This window comes from Atractosteus spatula, chromosome 1 (assembly GCF_055471065.1).
Source record: "Atractosteus spatula isolate fAtrSpa1 chromosome 1, fAtrSpa1.hap1, whole genome shotgun sequence".
Classification (NCBI taxonomy): domain Eukaryota; kingdom Metazoa; phylum Chordata; class Actinopteri; order Semionotiformes; family Lepisosteidae; genus Atractosteus; species Atractosteus spatula.
Genome location: NC_142706.1, coordinates 63,064,900 through 63,080,754, shown reverse-complemented (window position 1 = coordinate 63,080,754; position 15,855 = coordinate 63,064,900). Strand labels below are relative to the sequence as shown.

General features: G+C 42.7%; 2 protein-coding genes across 4 annotated transcripts in view; one reads left to right on the top strand and one right to left on the bottom strand.

Annotated features, from left to right (window-relative positions):
• Positions 1-1,939: 1,939 nt before the first annotated feature.
• On the bottom strand, positions 1,940-8,641 carry LOC148841503 (PTB domain-containing engulfment adapter protein 1). Of its 3 annotated transcripts, none has more exons than XM_088917741.1 (8): positions 8,555-8,641; positions 7,406-7,473; positions 6,869-6,940; positions 6,409-6,504; positions 5,882-6,019; positions 5,574-5,678; positions 4,893-4,982; positions 1,940-3,707 (listed from the first exon to the last, which is right to left on the bottom strand). In XM_088917741.1, exons 2-8 carry the CDS (start codon positions 7,442-7,444, stop codon positions 3,285-3,287), a joined length of 963 nt encoding a protein of 320 aa, XP_088773867.1. In that variant the 5' UTR covers positions 7,445-7,473; positions 8,555-8,641; the 3' UTR covers positions 1,940-3,284. The 3 variants fall into 3 exon arrangements, with proteins under 3 accessions (XP_088773867.1, XP_088773876.1, XP_088773885.1); XM_088917750.1 differs by having other exon boundaries at positions 3,620-4,193; XM_088917759.1 differs by having other exon boundaries at positions 3,620-4,190.
• Positions 8,642-11,381: 2,740 nt separating this feature from the next.
• Positions 11,382-15,855, top strand: part of LOC148841502 (calcitonin gene-related peptide type 1 receptor-like) — a 36,877-nt gene continuing 32,403 nt past the window's right edge. Inside the window, exon 1 of the mRNA XM_088918037.1 lies at positions 11,382-12,075. The gene's annotated coding sequence lies outside the window, so the exon portion shown is untranslated. The remainder of the gene's footprint in view (positions 12,076-15,855) is intronic.

The following is a 15,855-nucleotide window of genomic DNA, read 5'->3' as shown; positions in this document are numbered from 1 at the left end:
AATGCAGTGAGGCCCGAACTAGGGTGGGAGCGGCGAGGGCACAAGCCCTAGAACCCGAATCCGTAACAATAACAAAAGGACAGACAATGAAATGTGGGCTATTTCGAAGTCGCAAATGTGAGATATAAAGTCGGAATTCTGAGATACTAAGTTGCAATTGCGAAATACCGTAGCGCGTTTGTTTTTTACTCCCTGGCGGAAACGGGCTTCCATAAATAAACCTATTACTTGTTCCTTTGCAGCCTTCGCATGCTGACGCAGCTACCCACCTGAATTATTTAATCAATATGCAAACAGCCGTGTCGTAAAACCCGCTCAAGGAAGGGACCGCAATTAACGGTGTCCACCAGGGGGCAGTGTCGCTTCCAGCGTCCAGTAAGGTGCAGCTCATGGGCGCACATGACGGTCGTGCTCTGTAGAGTCAGTGTTTAAAAATGACATAACTTATCAGTAGTTTGTATCACTTAACGCAGCAGCTGGAGTCACCTGCTGTAGGTTTTATTCAAAGTTCTCTGAAAGGTCAACATCTGCTCTGTAAGCCCTTGTACACTATAGGCATGAGGGGTCCCCAGCTCTGGTCCTGGAGAGCCTCAATCCAGTTAGTCTCACAGATCACATTTTAAATATGGGCTGCCCCATAAGCTGTTGATGAATCAAGCAAGTAATCTGTTCGATTAAGAGATCTCTGATCCTTGAGAGCTGAGTAAGAGTAGTAAGATCAAAGGTCTTAAATCAGTTAATCTTCTGGATTTTGTTCTGACCTGAGCAGTCAATTAAACAATGAATCTCATTATTCTCTAAATTAGAGATAGTATTTTTCTTTAAAGCCTTTTACAGTTGGTTACACAACACAGCCATGTTATTAAAGGTATATGTAATCACTAAATTGTCTCAGAGCATGACTAGACGTCCTACAGTTATTGAGCTAACTAAATAATTAAACCATGTAATTGAGAATGTGGTTGGAAGTAAGATCATCAGACACTAGGTCCTCCAGGAATTAAGACTGAGAACCTTAGCTTAGATTTTAGTCCTGAATGATAGCTAAATATCTTAATTTAACAATCCACCTGTTAAATTGATCACAACAGAATTATTGTGTTCAATATCTTTGGAAACTGGTGATTTAATAGTGACCTACAGAACCTAATGAGTTGGGGGCTCCCCAGGACAGAACTGATTATTGCTGCTATAGGTATTTCTGACTCTGGATCTGGAGAATCACAGTCCAGTAAGTCTTATACTGTATGTCACACTGAGTCACTTATGTCTAAACAGTTGGAGCACTTTTTTCTTACTGTTCAGTAACACAGGTAGTTCAAGTAGGGAGCTGCGTCAGCATGCGTAGGCTGCAAAGGAACAAGTAAAGGTTTATTCCATGCTGAAGAGAGAAGAAAGGAAACACAACATTTCGGCTGTGGAGCCAAAATAAAGAAAACGTGTTTCCTTTCTTCTCTTTTCAGCATGGAATAAACCTTTACCTGTTCCTTTGCAATAATACAGGTAATCAGGTGCTCAATTAAGGAGACTGATTCTTGAGGGCTTCCAGTGTTAGATGCAAGAACTACTAATTACTACTATGATTACTAAGAATTACTTGTGTACTTCATTAAAACCACCTGCAGCTAGTCAAGATTAAATTGTCTTTAGAAAGTGATGATTTAGTGGTTACCTGTAAAACCTGATGGAATGATGCTCTTCAGGAATGGGGTTGGAGATGCCTGGTTTGCTATGTGTATATTGAGTCCTCAGTCGTATATCAGACACACTGCATAAGCTTCCCATAGCGAACTACACAGAGCGAACTACACATACTAGTAGCTCCAGTGACTGCACATTGATAAAACTGAAAAGCCTTACATTAAAAGATGATCCTCATACTGGAGACTTACATGCACCACACACATGCCTAGATTTAATAACACATTTTATATCTATTGAGAAATATTTATTGCAGTGCTAAAGTACTGTGTATATACAGTATATACCATTATAGTACAAACTAACGAAATTCCTTGCACCAGAGATTGGCCCAGACACAAGAGACAGCACACAATTGCTCTAAGACAGTGACAAAGGGAGCACAATCAAGTTCAAAATAAATAGAGTGCTCTCTGTAAATTTAAAGGTTTACACAAAGCTTTGGAATTGACAAAATAAACATTTCTGTGGTCATTTTAAAAGAGAATTTGTTCACAGTTGACATATCTGGTTACAATTGTTTTGGATTTTTTTTTACAATATAAAAAATGAAGGATAGGGTAACAGAAATTATTTGATGGAAAAGGGATTTAATAAAGGGGAAAAAGTCACATGTGTACTTAAGAGCAGAAGGAAGTTTATAGATTAGAGGAAGCCATTTGGCAGGTATAGTTCATCTGGTTGTTAGTGGCTTTAGTGAGTTTACAGTGAGTTTACAGTGTACACCTGGAGGCTCATGAGTAAAATAAGGTGTTGGCGCAAGAAACAGGGTACCCAGCTGTGTTGTCAAGGGTGATAATCTGCCTTCTTTCAAGAAACATCTGGACGTGATACAGGCATCAGTTAACTACACTTAAGGCCAAGATAATGTGGGCTAACTGGCCTTTCGTTTGTAAACCTACTTGTGTTCTTAAGATCCAAAAATGCCATTAAACCCTTTCCCACACAGGCGTAAAGGAAAGAGAGAGCTAACATGATTGTAGTTTGTAGTTTAAACAGCTTTAGGCAGCCTAGAAAGAAACAGAGAGTGAGTTCTGGTAGGAGGTATTGCAGTATCAGAACACTGATGAATAGATTCAAAAACAGTCTGTCCACATCTTAAACAGCTCAAATTAGCACCTGCACTTTAAGGTACTGTACTGTTTGCACTATGTCCTGTCTTAGCTGTATTATAACGTCTATTGTCTAAATTTATTGTCCATGTCTGTTTGTCATTTGTGCCTTTTGTTTTTTTCTAATGTTACCGGATACAGCTGAACGAGTAAGCATTCCAATACACTTGTATATGGCAAATAGAGAAATCTTGAATCATTAGGAAGCACAGGTTGCTTAGGTGCAGGTGTCCCCAGCAGCTCATAACTGGTCGAAGATCGTAACTGGGCCCTCAGTCAAGAGATCAAGTAGATCAAAAGGAGGGTGTTTTTCCTTTTTCAGTGTTGAGCCTCCTAGACTGAATTTTAACTAAGTGTGTTTAGTACATATCCAATAACTAATTCCCAGTAATAGCTGTAATAGCTGTTCTGGAGCTTTAAGGTACAGTTTGCTTTATTTGTCATACTGTTATGAGGTGTTCTTTCAGGACCCTATGCAGATGACACAATCCTGAAGGGAGTGAACACACACAGGGGGGAGACGAGGAACTGGGCTGGTAGAGGAACCGGGGGGGCGTGACGAAGGTGCTCTGGGGGGTGTGGTCCAGGCGAACAGTCCAAAAGGGAGTCCAAAGGGAAGTCCAGTGCAGGCAAAGGTCCAGAGCCGGGTGATAAATCCAGGACGAACAAAACAAAGTTAAAAGCCGGAGCGGAATCCGGCGAAGGGTCGGGGGGAAGAAAGGGGGAACGGAACCAGGCGCTCCAGGTCCCGGACTCGGCTGGTACTGGAAACCAAGGAGGCGAATGCCACCCGAGCCGCGGAAGTAGGGCGACTCGGTGGTAGGTGAGCCTCCGGGCGTCCGTGTTCCAACGCAGAGCCCAGAACAGAGTGAGCGTCTGGCTTTTGTAGGGAGGCTGGAATAGGGAGCAGATGCACAAAATCAACTAAAAAGTGATCGAGCCGGAGCGTCCTTAAGGGGGACAAATGTGACACATACTGAATGTGGCCCTTTAAAATTGTGCCTGAAGAACCCCTTTACATAAATAAGAAAAGCTAAGCTAGAAGACTTGTAGACTGGTTGACACATTGTTTAGGGTTTTAAGGAAAGAGACCTGTAGCAGGAGCCTCTGGGAGGATATTACGCTGTGTAGCTGTGCTAGAATTTGCAAAGTAGTACAGGGAGATCACAAGCCCTGGAGGAATTGTCCAAAGACGGTGAACAGAGCAGCTTCTCTGATGATAAGAGTGCCGTGGGGCTGGGAACAGAGGAGTCCAGAAATGGAAAGAGTGTCAGACTTCTGCTTTGAAACCGTGATTCTGTGTCTTGGTTTTTCATCAGGACCGCATGGTGTGCCCTCAGCACAGCGGGTCTTTGTCATCCCCGCCCTGATGTTTTACTGCTGTGGGAGAGAATCGGGGAGATGTAAGTTTGTGTGATTTTGCCTTACTCCTGCTTCACATCTTTTCAACGCACAAATGAAAGGTAGATGGCAACGGAGCAAACAATTTCAAAATCAGACAGTTAAGCACTCATCCATTCAGGACTCAAATGGGGATGCTATTAATTTTTAAGAGAAGCATAATTAAATTGCTTCAATAAACAGACCCGTTAACAAATGGATGTGCTGCTTTCTTAAAATGTCTTTGATGATAACATTCCCCTTAGAAAATAATGCAGGTGATGAAAAGTTTAAGAAGAGAAGCCATCACACCTGGACTGACATCTTGTTCACACATAATTTCCTAGTACAACTTAGTGTCCTGAGCACTAAGGGTGAGGGAGATTATAGGACAAGAGTGGGTCTTTTGCCAAGGATTTTTTAGGTAACTCCCATCTACCTTAAAATACCTTAAAACACACTGGTGCCTTTGACTGAAATTCACTGCTTCTGAATAGCTGCAGAAATCTCTTGTAGTCGCCCACCTGAATCTGAATTAGCCTTTAAAAAAGTAAATTGGAGTAGATTTTCCCTTAAAATCATATTCTTTCCCACTGCCAGCTCTAGTAAGTCACCTAAATTAACAGTCGAGAAGCAGGAAATCAGGAGTAGGAGAGCAGCCTTCTTGCCAGCTGTTCCTTTAGCTCAGAGGGAACTCACAGTTGCCGGACTCTGCTTGGACGCTGCTTGTGCCTCGAGGGTGGCAATCTTCTTTTTCAGAGAGACGTTTTCCCTTTGCAGCATCTTATTCTGAAGAACAGTGTGGCAATATTAGACAGTCCAGTCACCACTTCAGGCAGTGTATTCACAGCAGCCTGCAGCTTTACACTACTGCTGTCTGCTTTTCTCTGGATATAGTGGCATTCTCCTGTCCTCCGCCTCACAGGTTCATGTGGGGCTGTAGCCCAGCTGTAATGCAAGCTCTGTGTAATTGAACCCATCTTGACTAGAATACAGATATGTCCGGCACTCCATGTAATGACATGGCGAGATCTGGTATCCTATATTAATCCCTAGCTAATAGCATGTGAAAGTGAGCTCAGTAAAGGTAAACATCTCAATTTAGTAATTACACTAGTCCACTGGAGTGGAGTGTGACCCCAGAGGAATTGATTTTGCCAGCAGTACTTCATGCATTCTGATAGACTGCATTTCAACATCTGCTGAAGCATGTTTCTCTGTAACCCCTCTTGCCATGAGCAATAGCAGAAGTGGAGCAAGTGTGGAAGGGGACAGAGTTTAGTACACAAGTCTCCCATTTCCTTAAAAAATGCAGAGGTGTATAAAGGCACCAAAGAACTATTGACTTCCTCATATGTCAATAGCATCTTCCCAACATACCTTGTGTCTCAGAGCTTCCACAAGCAGGTCCTTGTCCCATCCAAAGTTCTCATTGGCCTTTGCAGCTTGGAAGGCGTCTCCGATGATGGACACCAGGAGATGGGACTGAGACAGGGGAGGTTCAGGAAAATGATCAGCTCCCAATCCATCTTGTTGCCTGAGCTTTCGAGTTGTTGAGCAGAGGGTGTTGTGCGGGAAATGTGCTCTGCATGTTTGAAGGGCGATTTGAGGGAACAGTGGGAACACAAAGTGTAACATCTGAACCACCTGTCTTCTGTGCATGTTGGGGAACTGGAGGCTGTACTCACGAACTTGGTGCTTTGGAACAGGTAGCAGTGGTGACGATCGCCCGCAGGGCTCTGGGCCACAAAGCCGAAGAGGTTCGGCATGGTCTGGTGGACGCCACAGAAGGAGATGGAGGACATGGGGCAGCTGTGCAGCATGAACTGGACACACAGTAGACAGACGGAAAGAGTTTCTTGGTGGACTGTGGGCTGAGACAGGTAACCTTTTTTTCATGTGCTGCTGGGGATACTAAATAAAACAAGGGAAATCACTTATGTTCTTAAAAGGACATAAATGAAGCTTGGCACATTTATATAGTAAATAGGGAAGAAACATGCATCCATAAATGGAAAGCGGATAATTCCTGATGAGGGCCGTGGAAACCTGGAGCCTAATTCAGAAGCTGTGCACGAGGAGGGATACACCCTGGGCAGGACACCAGTCCATCACAGGTCACACACAGGTTAGTTTAGAGACATGACACATGGATTGACAACATCCGCAGAACTTGGTCTCATTGTGAACTCTCCCCCCTCGCTTTGTTCCTTACCTTTGTTTTGTGGTTCAGGACATCAATGCCATTTAATGACAGAAACAGAGACACCTTCTGTTGCTTGGATTTCATCTTACTGGTGCCGTCAGACATCTGGGAAAGCACAGTAAATGAGTTTGGAGAGAGAATGCTGCAGATTTGAATCCTGACAGTGAAACAGACTGGATGATCTGGTGTGCAAAATTAGCGAATTCTTTGCCTGGAGGCTGTAGGGTTGGCTGGAGACTCTCTGACTTACTTCACAGCAGTGACCCCTGTCTGTTTCGCTGTAGCTACTGTATGCTGATCGTGTTCTTCAACTGACATAGGAGCTCATTTCATCTGCGTGGGTGCTGTCAGTGCATGCCAGAGCAGTTCGTTTTATTGTAAGTTTTTGTCTACAATAGTTTTGTTGTTCTTTTAATGTTTCAACAAGGGAGATCGTGCTCTGATCCAGAGCTCTGCTGCGGGTTCCCACCTTCAAGAGACCTGCCGCCTCATTCAGAACCTGTAAGCCATCTGTGCGGTCCACGTCTATTTGGCCCAAAAACTGTAATTAAAAGACGAATAGGCCATCCATGTTAGGAAGCGAAAACACTTATATTTTACTTCAAAAAAGCATTGGAATTCTCTGACAAGAATGCACCAATGACACAAATAGGTGGGCACAGCAGCTCACTTGGTCTGTAGTGTTCACAGATGAAAGGAGTTGGGGTATCACTTCCCTAATCACCAGATATACTGTAACCCCCTTGGAGCACAAGTGCTATGCTAGACTAATCCCTGTGGATGCAGTCCTGTGTACCCACCTCTTAAATGGGGCTGTGCAAAGATTGATAAAAAATGTTCTTTTCAAAGTGTGAGCATCCATTTTGTTCACCCCTCAATGCTGTGCATGTACCTTTTACGGTCATGACAGGAGAAGACCCCTCTGTTGGGCATTTGACTATTCCTGCAAGGGAATGTTCGAAAATGGAATCATTTTATTCTAAGAGCATGGCTCAGCACAACCCACCTTAACTGTGAAAGAGACCTCATTGTCCACTAGCGCCATAATCCGCTTGGCCTGCCCTCGCCCTGAGACTGTAACAAGAGGGGAGTATAAGAAGAAACGTGGAAGGCATTGTCGGCCAGTTTGTGAGTCGAGGTGGACAAAATTATATCGTGTTCAAAGACAAGAGGCTCCCAAGCCAGGAAGGGCATCTACAAGCAACCAGGGTCACACTTGTTCCCCGTTTCACAAGCAGCTTGCTCTCCAAAGATTTTTCATTCCAGGAGCTGTGGAACGAACTTTATGTCTCTGTCTGCTTCTTCCTCCGGGCGTGTGCAGTTTATAATGATCTTTTTATACGGGTGAGAGACGATATCAGACTATGGTATCAGAGAGTGCTTTTTATTAAGTACACGTGGACACTTGATATAACGCAATTTCTCAAGCTCTAGAGTTCACACCCATGCTGCACATTTGCAAGCAACTCATTATAAATGCGTTTGAACTTTCTGTTTATCCTGTCTATTATGCCTTCTGTTTAGCACTCATATGCAGGTAATGTGAACCATGAATAACGTTATGTGTTGCAAAAGTAAATTATGTAATTAATTTACGTGCTTTGGTTTAAATGACATGGGATAGAGTACATAGAGATTACATGTGGAAAACTGTGTTATTTTTGTCCAGGTAGAAAAATTCTTAAATACAGCATGGAATTTGTTTAATAAAGAATGAGAAAATGTTTAGAAACAAAAACATTACTACATATCCTGGTTGTATTTTGGGGTCAGGAGTCTACATACCCCGATTGAAAATATGGGCCTTCTATATCCTACAGTATGTCTCCTTCTGTTTTGATCCTTGCTCATTTTTGAGTGAAAAGATTGGCATTCATTATGGTAATCCAAGATCTGGGCTAATTAGGAACGAAAGTTTTTTTTTAAAACAACCTGACGCGTTGTTTTTAAATGTTTTGCGCAAGCATTCTCAACACATTTGAAATGAAGGCAGCTTTCAGAGGTTGAATCTTAAGAGGACACAGGAAGAGAAACAGGAAGACAAGACTGTTGTTTGTTTAAAATTGAGGCAGCAATTAAATGTTCAATTTCTTAGCCTGTCTTTTAGACATAGCTAATTTTTTCCCTTTGAGTATTGTGCGAAATGTAAGCCTACCTCTCTCAGATGAAGCTCAAATCTGTTTCTCCGCTGGGCTTGGGAGATTCTCTTGTCAGTGGTCCCTGTCTCACCTCAGCCCTGCTTTCACAGGTTTAAAGTCTGGAGGAGGGTAGTTAATGAGTAACTCTTCCTCTTGGGTCCTTATCACTGAGCTGGAAGCGGGACACTGTTCTTTAATATGGGAAAACAAAGACAGGTCCTTCTGCCTGTGCTGTTCTTTCCACGTGATTGACTGCAATGCTCTCTAAGGCCTGTGGATGACACAATTTGGATTGTTCATCAAAAACAGGGCGCAGCTGTTATTGTATAACATGTGTGTGTCAGACTTTTTGCTAGGACAGCAAGCACAGCAAAGGCAATCGCAGCTTTTAGTGTTGGTCCACTTTTGGTTAACAGTCATTTAATTTGGCATTCCTTGCAGCAGTGATTGCTATATTAATCAGTAGTGACACACTGGTTAAAATTCACAGGGGACTGTCAAGACTGTTTACGGTGATCTTAGTCAAGACAAACTTAGCCCAGAATTTAATCTATTCCTTAAGATATCCAATTAAACCTGCATCTGCACTATGGCTTCGTATATCATGCAGACAAGGAATTGTGTTGGCATCACTTTCAAATTTTCACTTCATCAGTATCTGTTCATTGCACAGTTCTGTGATTGATTTAGACTTGAAATATATTAAGCTTGTTACAGAGCACTGTCTGTAAACATTGTTAAAAGAGGAGTGTTTGGACTACCATAAACTAACTTTCAGCTCCCTGTTCACTTTCACTTAACAGATCAATTATGTTATTTTTTTACTCTTTTAATTATTTATTATTCTGATTGGGTAATAAAGAGTTTCTCCTTCAGCACTCTTACAGCTTTTATGTGGAGGCCTTTCAACCTGTGTGCAAACTGGGATCCTAAAGTTGAAATAGATGATTAGATTTAAGCGATTGTCCATGAAACACCTCTCTGGAGGTGCATGCAGTCTTAGTTTGTCCAGCAGGGGTCAGTGCTGCCTGTAATAGTGCAGCGTGAGACACTGTGCGCTCCTGTTAGCACACAGCTCAGGACTACCACCGTGACCGGGAGGGCAAAATCCCCATTACATGAAACCAGTTGATTTCCTGAAGGCTCGTTTCTCCATCTCCACACCAGTGCAGGAGGACCAGGCTGCTTCTGAATAAAGAAAATAAATGTCAAGACTGCTGGTACCTGTGAGTTCAAGATCCCATTTAACAAGAACACTGCAGGGTAGGGTCTGGCTCATGATTCATTTCAGTTCTGCAGAGTCACAAAGACAACATAAAACTGCTTTAAACTGCCCCTTATTAGCAATTAGCAAATCTAAAACCCTCTCCCCAGGTGATTGATTGTTTTTTTGACATGGGTATAACCCATTAGTTCAGACACAGATTTATGAAACCTACCTGCTGATCTTTCTCCCTGTCCCTCTGGAGGGAAGGTACAGCTTAAATTGGGCTATTTTTTGTACCATACTCTTTGAATGTGGTACCCAGCTCCTGTCCGCACAAGAACATGGGAGAACAGGAACGAAAGTAAACCAAATGAGCTGTGCAGAGTAAACAAAGAGCTTAATTTGGTACAGTACCTGCAGAGCCCTCGTCACGAGACATTGAGCACCTAAACCAGCATGAAAGAACTAGTAAGTCACTAGCTTTGGTGTTCTGGGATGAGTTTAGAAATGGTTTCTGCAGCGATGGGATGTTACAGTGTTTGCTGGTTTGGAAAGGTATTCTCCATGCTCTCCAGGCTATAGAGCAGAGGTGACATTATTTAAAGTCACAAACAACCTTACTCTACTCAGACTGGTGCATTAAACCAGGAGTTGAAAGGCTAGACAGTCTAGACAATGTTTTCCTTCCATTTGCCTCAGTTTTTTTGTTGCCGTGTTAGAGATGAAGGATAAAATGACTGGCTGCGGATGAGATCTCCATTTCCCGGGAACTCTTGGAATGCTTTCTGGATCGGATCCTGTAATTTATGGGGCTAGAGTACTTTCTGTTGGCGGGTTCCCACAGCTTTCTTTTCAAAGTGTTTTTTTTTTGCGAAGGAGAATTAGGTACAGCAATACTATAGCTCAACCCTTGGGGAAAGACTGTGGCTTTGCTTTAAATATCCAGTTGTTTTATTGTTGTTGTACTAGCTTGTTTTGCAGAACTGCCCTTTTCCTTGCCGGAAATATGGGCCCAGTCCATAAAAGCCCACTGACTTCCAGGTGTCTTGTGTTTTCTGCTGCCACTGGTTGCTTCATTTTGATCTTGCACCCTGATACCTTAACAATTCAATAGGGGAGCTCTTTTCTACCACTGGAAAGACCTGCGAGCATTGAAAAGTACCAAAAGGAAAACAAATGATCAAATTCACTGCTAACTAGTCTGGGCTGGATAAAAAAAAAGTAACTGCTCCATTGCTTAAATTGATTGCAATTTTATTTCTTAGCTAACTGGGACAAAGATGAACTTCTGTCTCCCTGTAGGCCAACTGGTAATGACTGCAATATCATTAATTATTTACTGAGAATATAAAACCTGAGTAAGACGGGGAAAGGGGCTTCTTTTTATCCTATTGTGATATTTTGCAGTTCTGACAATTTTCTTAGATAATGGGTGGACGTACGAATGCGCTCTAGCGCTTATATCAGAGGTGTAGAAGACCTGGAAGCTGTGGTTTTATAGTACGTACTGTACTGCCTTTTTCACGCTTTATAAAACCAGATAGTTCACAGTCCTACATTTGAACAGGTTTAACCAGTCGCTAGAACAGCGCGCAGCTGACACGAAGTTATTATTAACCAACTGCCAAAAAGACAGCAGAGCGAGCCGTCGACCGTCACGGTAAGCAGTCTGGCACGGCACAATATAGTATCCGAGCCATCAGACTGGGGAGACCAGACGGGTCTCTAGAGCGCAGAAAGAAAGAGTACAGAGAGAAAATTCCCGTCCCTGGCCGGGCGGACGACACAAGAGACTGGGGGACGCCTCCGGGGAAACGAGTTAAAAAGTCAACAGTGACAAAGTAAGCAACGCATCTAAAACACTAGCCAAACGAATCCGGGCATGGGGAGAAATGTGAGAGCTGGCTTTGTCTGAAGATTGGCGAGGGCTCAAGGAAAGAAGAAACTGTCAAAAACCAAACTAGAACGGAAGAGTTATTCATTTCTCCGGAGTCTTCGGCGTAAACTACGCGCATGAAAAAAAAAACGGATCGTAATTATTCCCCCGTCTTTGACTGCAACTTTGAAGACGGCATAAAAATCGGATGTTATTGCAACACATCTGGGCTGTATCTGGCTGCCGAAAAGCCTGAACGCGGAATTGCCGTTTGGATTTGGAAAGTGGACGAAAAGAGCCGAAGGAGACACTCCGCCCGGAGGAGGACATCCGCCAGGCTGCTCCCCGTCAGTCCGTCCGGTCATCTGGTCAGTGTGACAGACGCAACTCGCCAGTGAGCGCCTGGACAGGCCGGCCATCCAGAAGAAGAGGTTCTTGGCGAACGCAACTCGAAGGTGACCAGTTTAATGTTCCTAATAGCTGTTTTCTTTCGTGGTTTAATCGCATATTTAGCGCATCAAGAAAGACTGTAAAACCGAACGACTGGCAGTAGTTTGGGGGGTGTGGGGTTAAGCTAAAACAAAACCAAAACTCAATGAAAAAGGTGAATCGATTTCTGTTTGGTCTAGCCCTGGCACTACACGAATAGCTTTAATGGTAAATGGAGATGAAGCAAAATATTGCCTGCCCAATAGCACGTTTCTCCTTCTCCGGTGTTTGCAGGTGTGTGGGCGTTTATAACTGTCCGCGCTGAAGTGCAGGGCGCCGTTAAATGATTGATAAATCAACAGCTCCACTTAGAAGGTGACAATTCAGTATCATTAAACGCAATTTCATTACGTTTGTGCTTTAAATTTACCGTATATAAACCGGACTGGAAATATACCCTGAACAACATTTGGAATTGCAGCATGATTTTTCATTATTCATTATTCGGGTCCAGTGTTGTCGACCTTGGGTGTGTTAGGGGGATACATAATTTATTTTCTGCAGTAAATGCAATAGTCTGGAATGTGATGGCTTGTTTATTTCCAAACAGTCCTTTCTTTCGCTGCACAATGATTTATAATATTATTGTTGTTGTTGCTGTAGTTCATCAAATAATGCTGCTTCTGAAACATGGCTTTAAAATAACCCTTTAGGTTAGTATTACTTCGTTTGTAAGGACTTTGCATTCGTGCAGTGGTTTTTTTTTAAATTTAACACGCGGTAGGAAAATGGGGGAAGAAACTACATCGCCGTTGACGGCAAAGTGGATGTTGAGAGACAGCAACGGGCGAGGCTCGTATTCGTAAGGCGGTCAATGTGTCTTTTTACAAGAATTTGCCGGAGGCGACTCCCCTGCACAGTTAAAACTCCTCAGCTAGATCGTTGAACGACAATTTCCTCTCTCCTGGTCCGTTCCTTCGCGGATTCCCCGCACTCTCTCGACTTTCCTGGCCGTGGAGGCTGTATTGGATTCAGAGCCGGCGTGATTCGGAGCGTGTGAGGTCCCCCGCCCCGAGCGACCGCGCTGTCCAGTGCTTTCTGGACCAGGGGCGGGAAGCGCCGGCCGCCGCCACAGCTCCGGAGTGCGAGAGTGGCCGTTCAGCGAGGCTGTTTGGACGGGAAAGCCAACTCCAACATTGCAAAAAAAAACCAATGTGCCTTTGAAAACGTCATTCATTTCATTCTGTGCTCGGTAATAAAATAGTCTATCGTATGAACGTTTTGTGAAAAATAAAGATTTTGTAACCAGTCGAAAAAATCATAATCATCATCATCATAATAATATAATACTACTTTTTTAATTTAAATAGTCGGCTGGATGTGTAGTTTTACTGGGGCTCAGGGTTTTCCACATTAGATTTCCGTGCCCTGTCACAATATCCACATACTGTACGCCATCAATTTAAAATAAGTGAACAGTTTGATGTCATCCAATGCTTATGAAGTCAGGAACCCCCTTCCACAGGGCGCTGATACATTTCCTTTTTTATCTGTATTGTCTGGCATCAAGCGTGGTGAAAACTTCTGTGGGAGATGAAGGAATATCCCTGTGTTGTTTATTTGAAGGCTGTGGAGCACATTCAGATTCGTGCCTGTGAAATTGTTCTAAGTCATTAGTACTGATGCTGGCCAATTTCCCTTAAGCTCCAAATTCCAAGAAAACTACACATCTCTCACCGTGAGCTACCTCCCAGACTGCAGAACAAGTGTTCAGTGCAGTGTCGAGCCCTGTCATTGCAGGGGGGTGAAGGGTGATAATGCCAAAATCGCACAATGGGGGTTAACCCCAGGCAAAAGATGTACCCCTGGAAACAGCCACCCACCAAAAGCCCTTAAATGGAGATCAGAGCAATGAAGTCGACACTTTGACCAGGACCAGCGATAACAATTGATTTTACTTTAAACAAACAAACCAGCCCAGTTGTTGCGTTAGTAGTGAATCCGGCACTGTGCAATGAAGTCTCAGGGCTGCTGGATCTGGTTAAGCTCACGTACAACTTATCTGGTGCCTTTTCTGCCTCGGTGTCTTGCTAGAGTTTGTGAAAATGAGGAATATGTGTCCTTCCCTTCTCTGTCCCAGAAGCAAAACCACAGAGACGCTTTTCCCTGCTGAATAACTGACTGATGTTAATGAACCCCTTTCATGTTGTCTGCTGAAGCTTAGAACAGACTCTTAAATCATTGACCTCTATGCCCTGTTAAGAACAGAGAGGCTCAGTTTTGAAAGACGTATCTATTCGTTACCTATAGATCTCCATCTATGCAGGATTCATTGTAGCAGAATATCGGGTCCTGTGTTACATTAAACAGACGTGTTCCTTTAGTTAATTTTCAAAATATGCTGCAGTTCTAAAATATACATGGGAAATGTTCATTCAGAAAGATCAGGAAATGTGTTGGCACAAGGATGAATCCTGAGCTCATTGTCATGTGCCATTTATGCATTTTCTGTGTGCGGGTAGGTCTTCAAGCTGGGTCTGCTGGGAAATTAAGTTTCAAAATAAGAGGGTCCGTTTTTAATTCCAGAGCACAAACGGTTGCAATAAGTGAAATGTGTTACTTCCAAAGGGTTTTTCTTTGAAACACAATCACTGTTATAGAAGGAATTACTAGGAATAACCTTCAGGCAGTAAAGAATCTAAATAAAACAAAACCGTTAGTCTGTGGCATCTGTTATAAAGATGATATATTTATGAAGAAAAAGTATTTTATCCTAGACATTTTTATTTTTTGTGTGATTAATTCTGTAGTTTCATGGTCTACAAAAGAATGTGCTCCTAATGGAGTTGGAAACTAATGTTTGGTAAAGAAGACGACTCTTCCTGCTGCTGTTCGCATATAAATCTTTTCTTTCCGGTATTCTTTACTTTTCATTCCTGCAAAGTGTTTTGATTGCTGAAACCAAGGATAATGATCCTTGTGAGCCTTTTAAATATCCTGCTTGTCAGATGTGGATATTTCAGTTGCAGGTTCATATATGAAAATCTTAACAGTTGGTAAATATCTGGCTGGCTGGTTGGCTCACTGGTAGTGAATCCTAATCTAAGATCCCATGGTTTTCAGGTCTGGTTTCCTGGGAACAAAGCTGCTACATTGGATCTTACTCTTACTGTGGTATAATGGTTAGAGCTTTGTACTCGTTACCTAGAAGGTTGTGGTTTCAAATACCGGGTGGATATTACAGTCCTCTTACAGCTTTTAACAAGAAGCTTTATTCAGATTAATTTAGAAAAAAGTACAGCTATGTAATCAGATACACATGTAAATTGCTTCTGATGAGGACATCAGATGAGTAAATGAATGATGGGAATAACTATGGGTCCTCACACGTGGTGTAAAAACTAGGCTTTGCCACATGGTAATAGAAAGAAAATACGATTGTTTTTTTTCTGTTTATAATGTGAAAGAGATGTCGATCCTTTCTAAACCTATTGCAGAGCTAACTCACATCCTCTTTCTGAGAAACTTTTTTCACAAACAAATTGTGACTATGGAGAACCTTAAAGGTTCCACTTTTGCAGTTTTGAACAGAAGTGACCAGATACAATGTTACAAATTCATCGCATTTTTATTGCAAATGATCCCCAATCATGGGGTGTTGGAGGGAACCCACCTCATTCACCTCAATGGAATGGCATCCACTATTCACCTGGGTGCAATGTCGCAGCCATTGTAATAATAATTGATAATTGCTTACACTTATATAGCGCTTTTCTGGACTCTCCACTGAAAGCGCTTTACAGGTA

Excerpts from the sequence above, each read along its gene's own strand:
- LOC148841503 (XM_088917741.1), bottom strand. The coding sequence starts at position 7,444 with ATGGCGCTAGTGGACAATGAGGTCTCTTTCACAGTTAAG. Across the intron at positions 6,941-7,405 it reads AGGTCTCTTTCACAGTTAAG|TTTTTGGGCCAAATAGACGT; the intron begins GTGGGTTGTGCT and ends TTTTAATTACAG. Across the intron at positions 6,505-6,868 it reads AGGCGGCAGGTCTCTTGAAG|ATGTCTGACGGCACCAGTAA; the intron begins GTGGGAACCCGC and ends GTGCTTTCCCAG.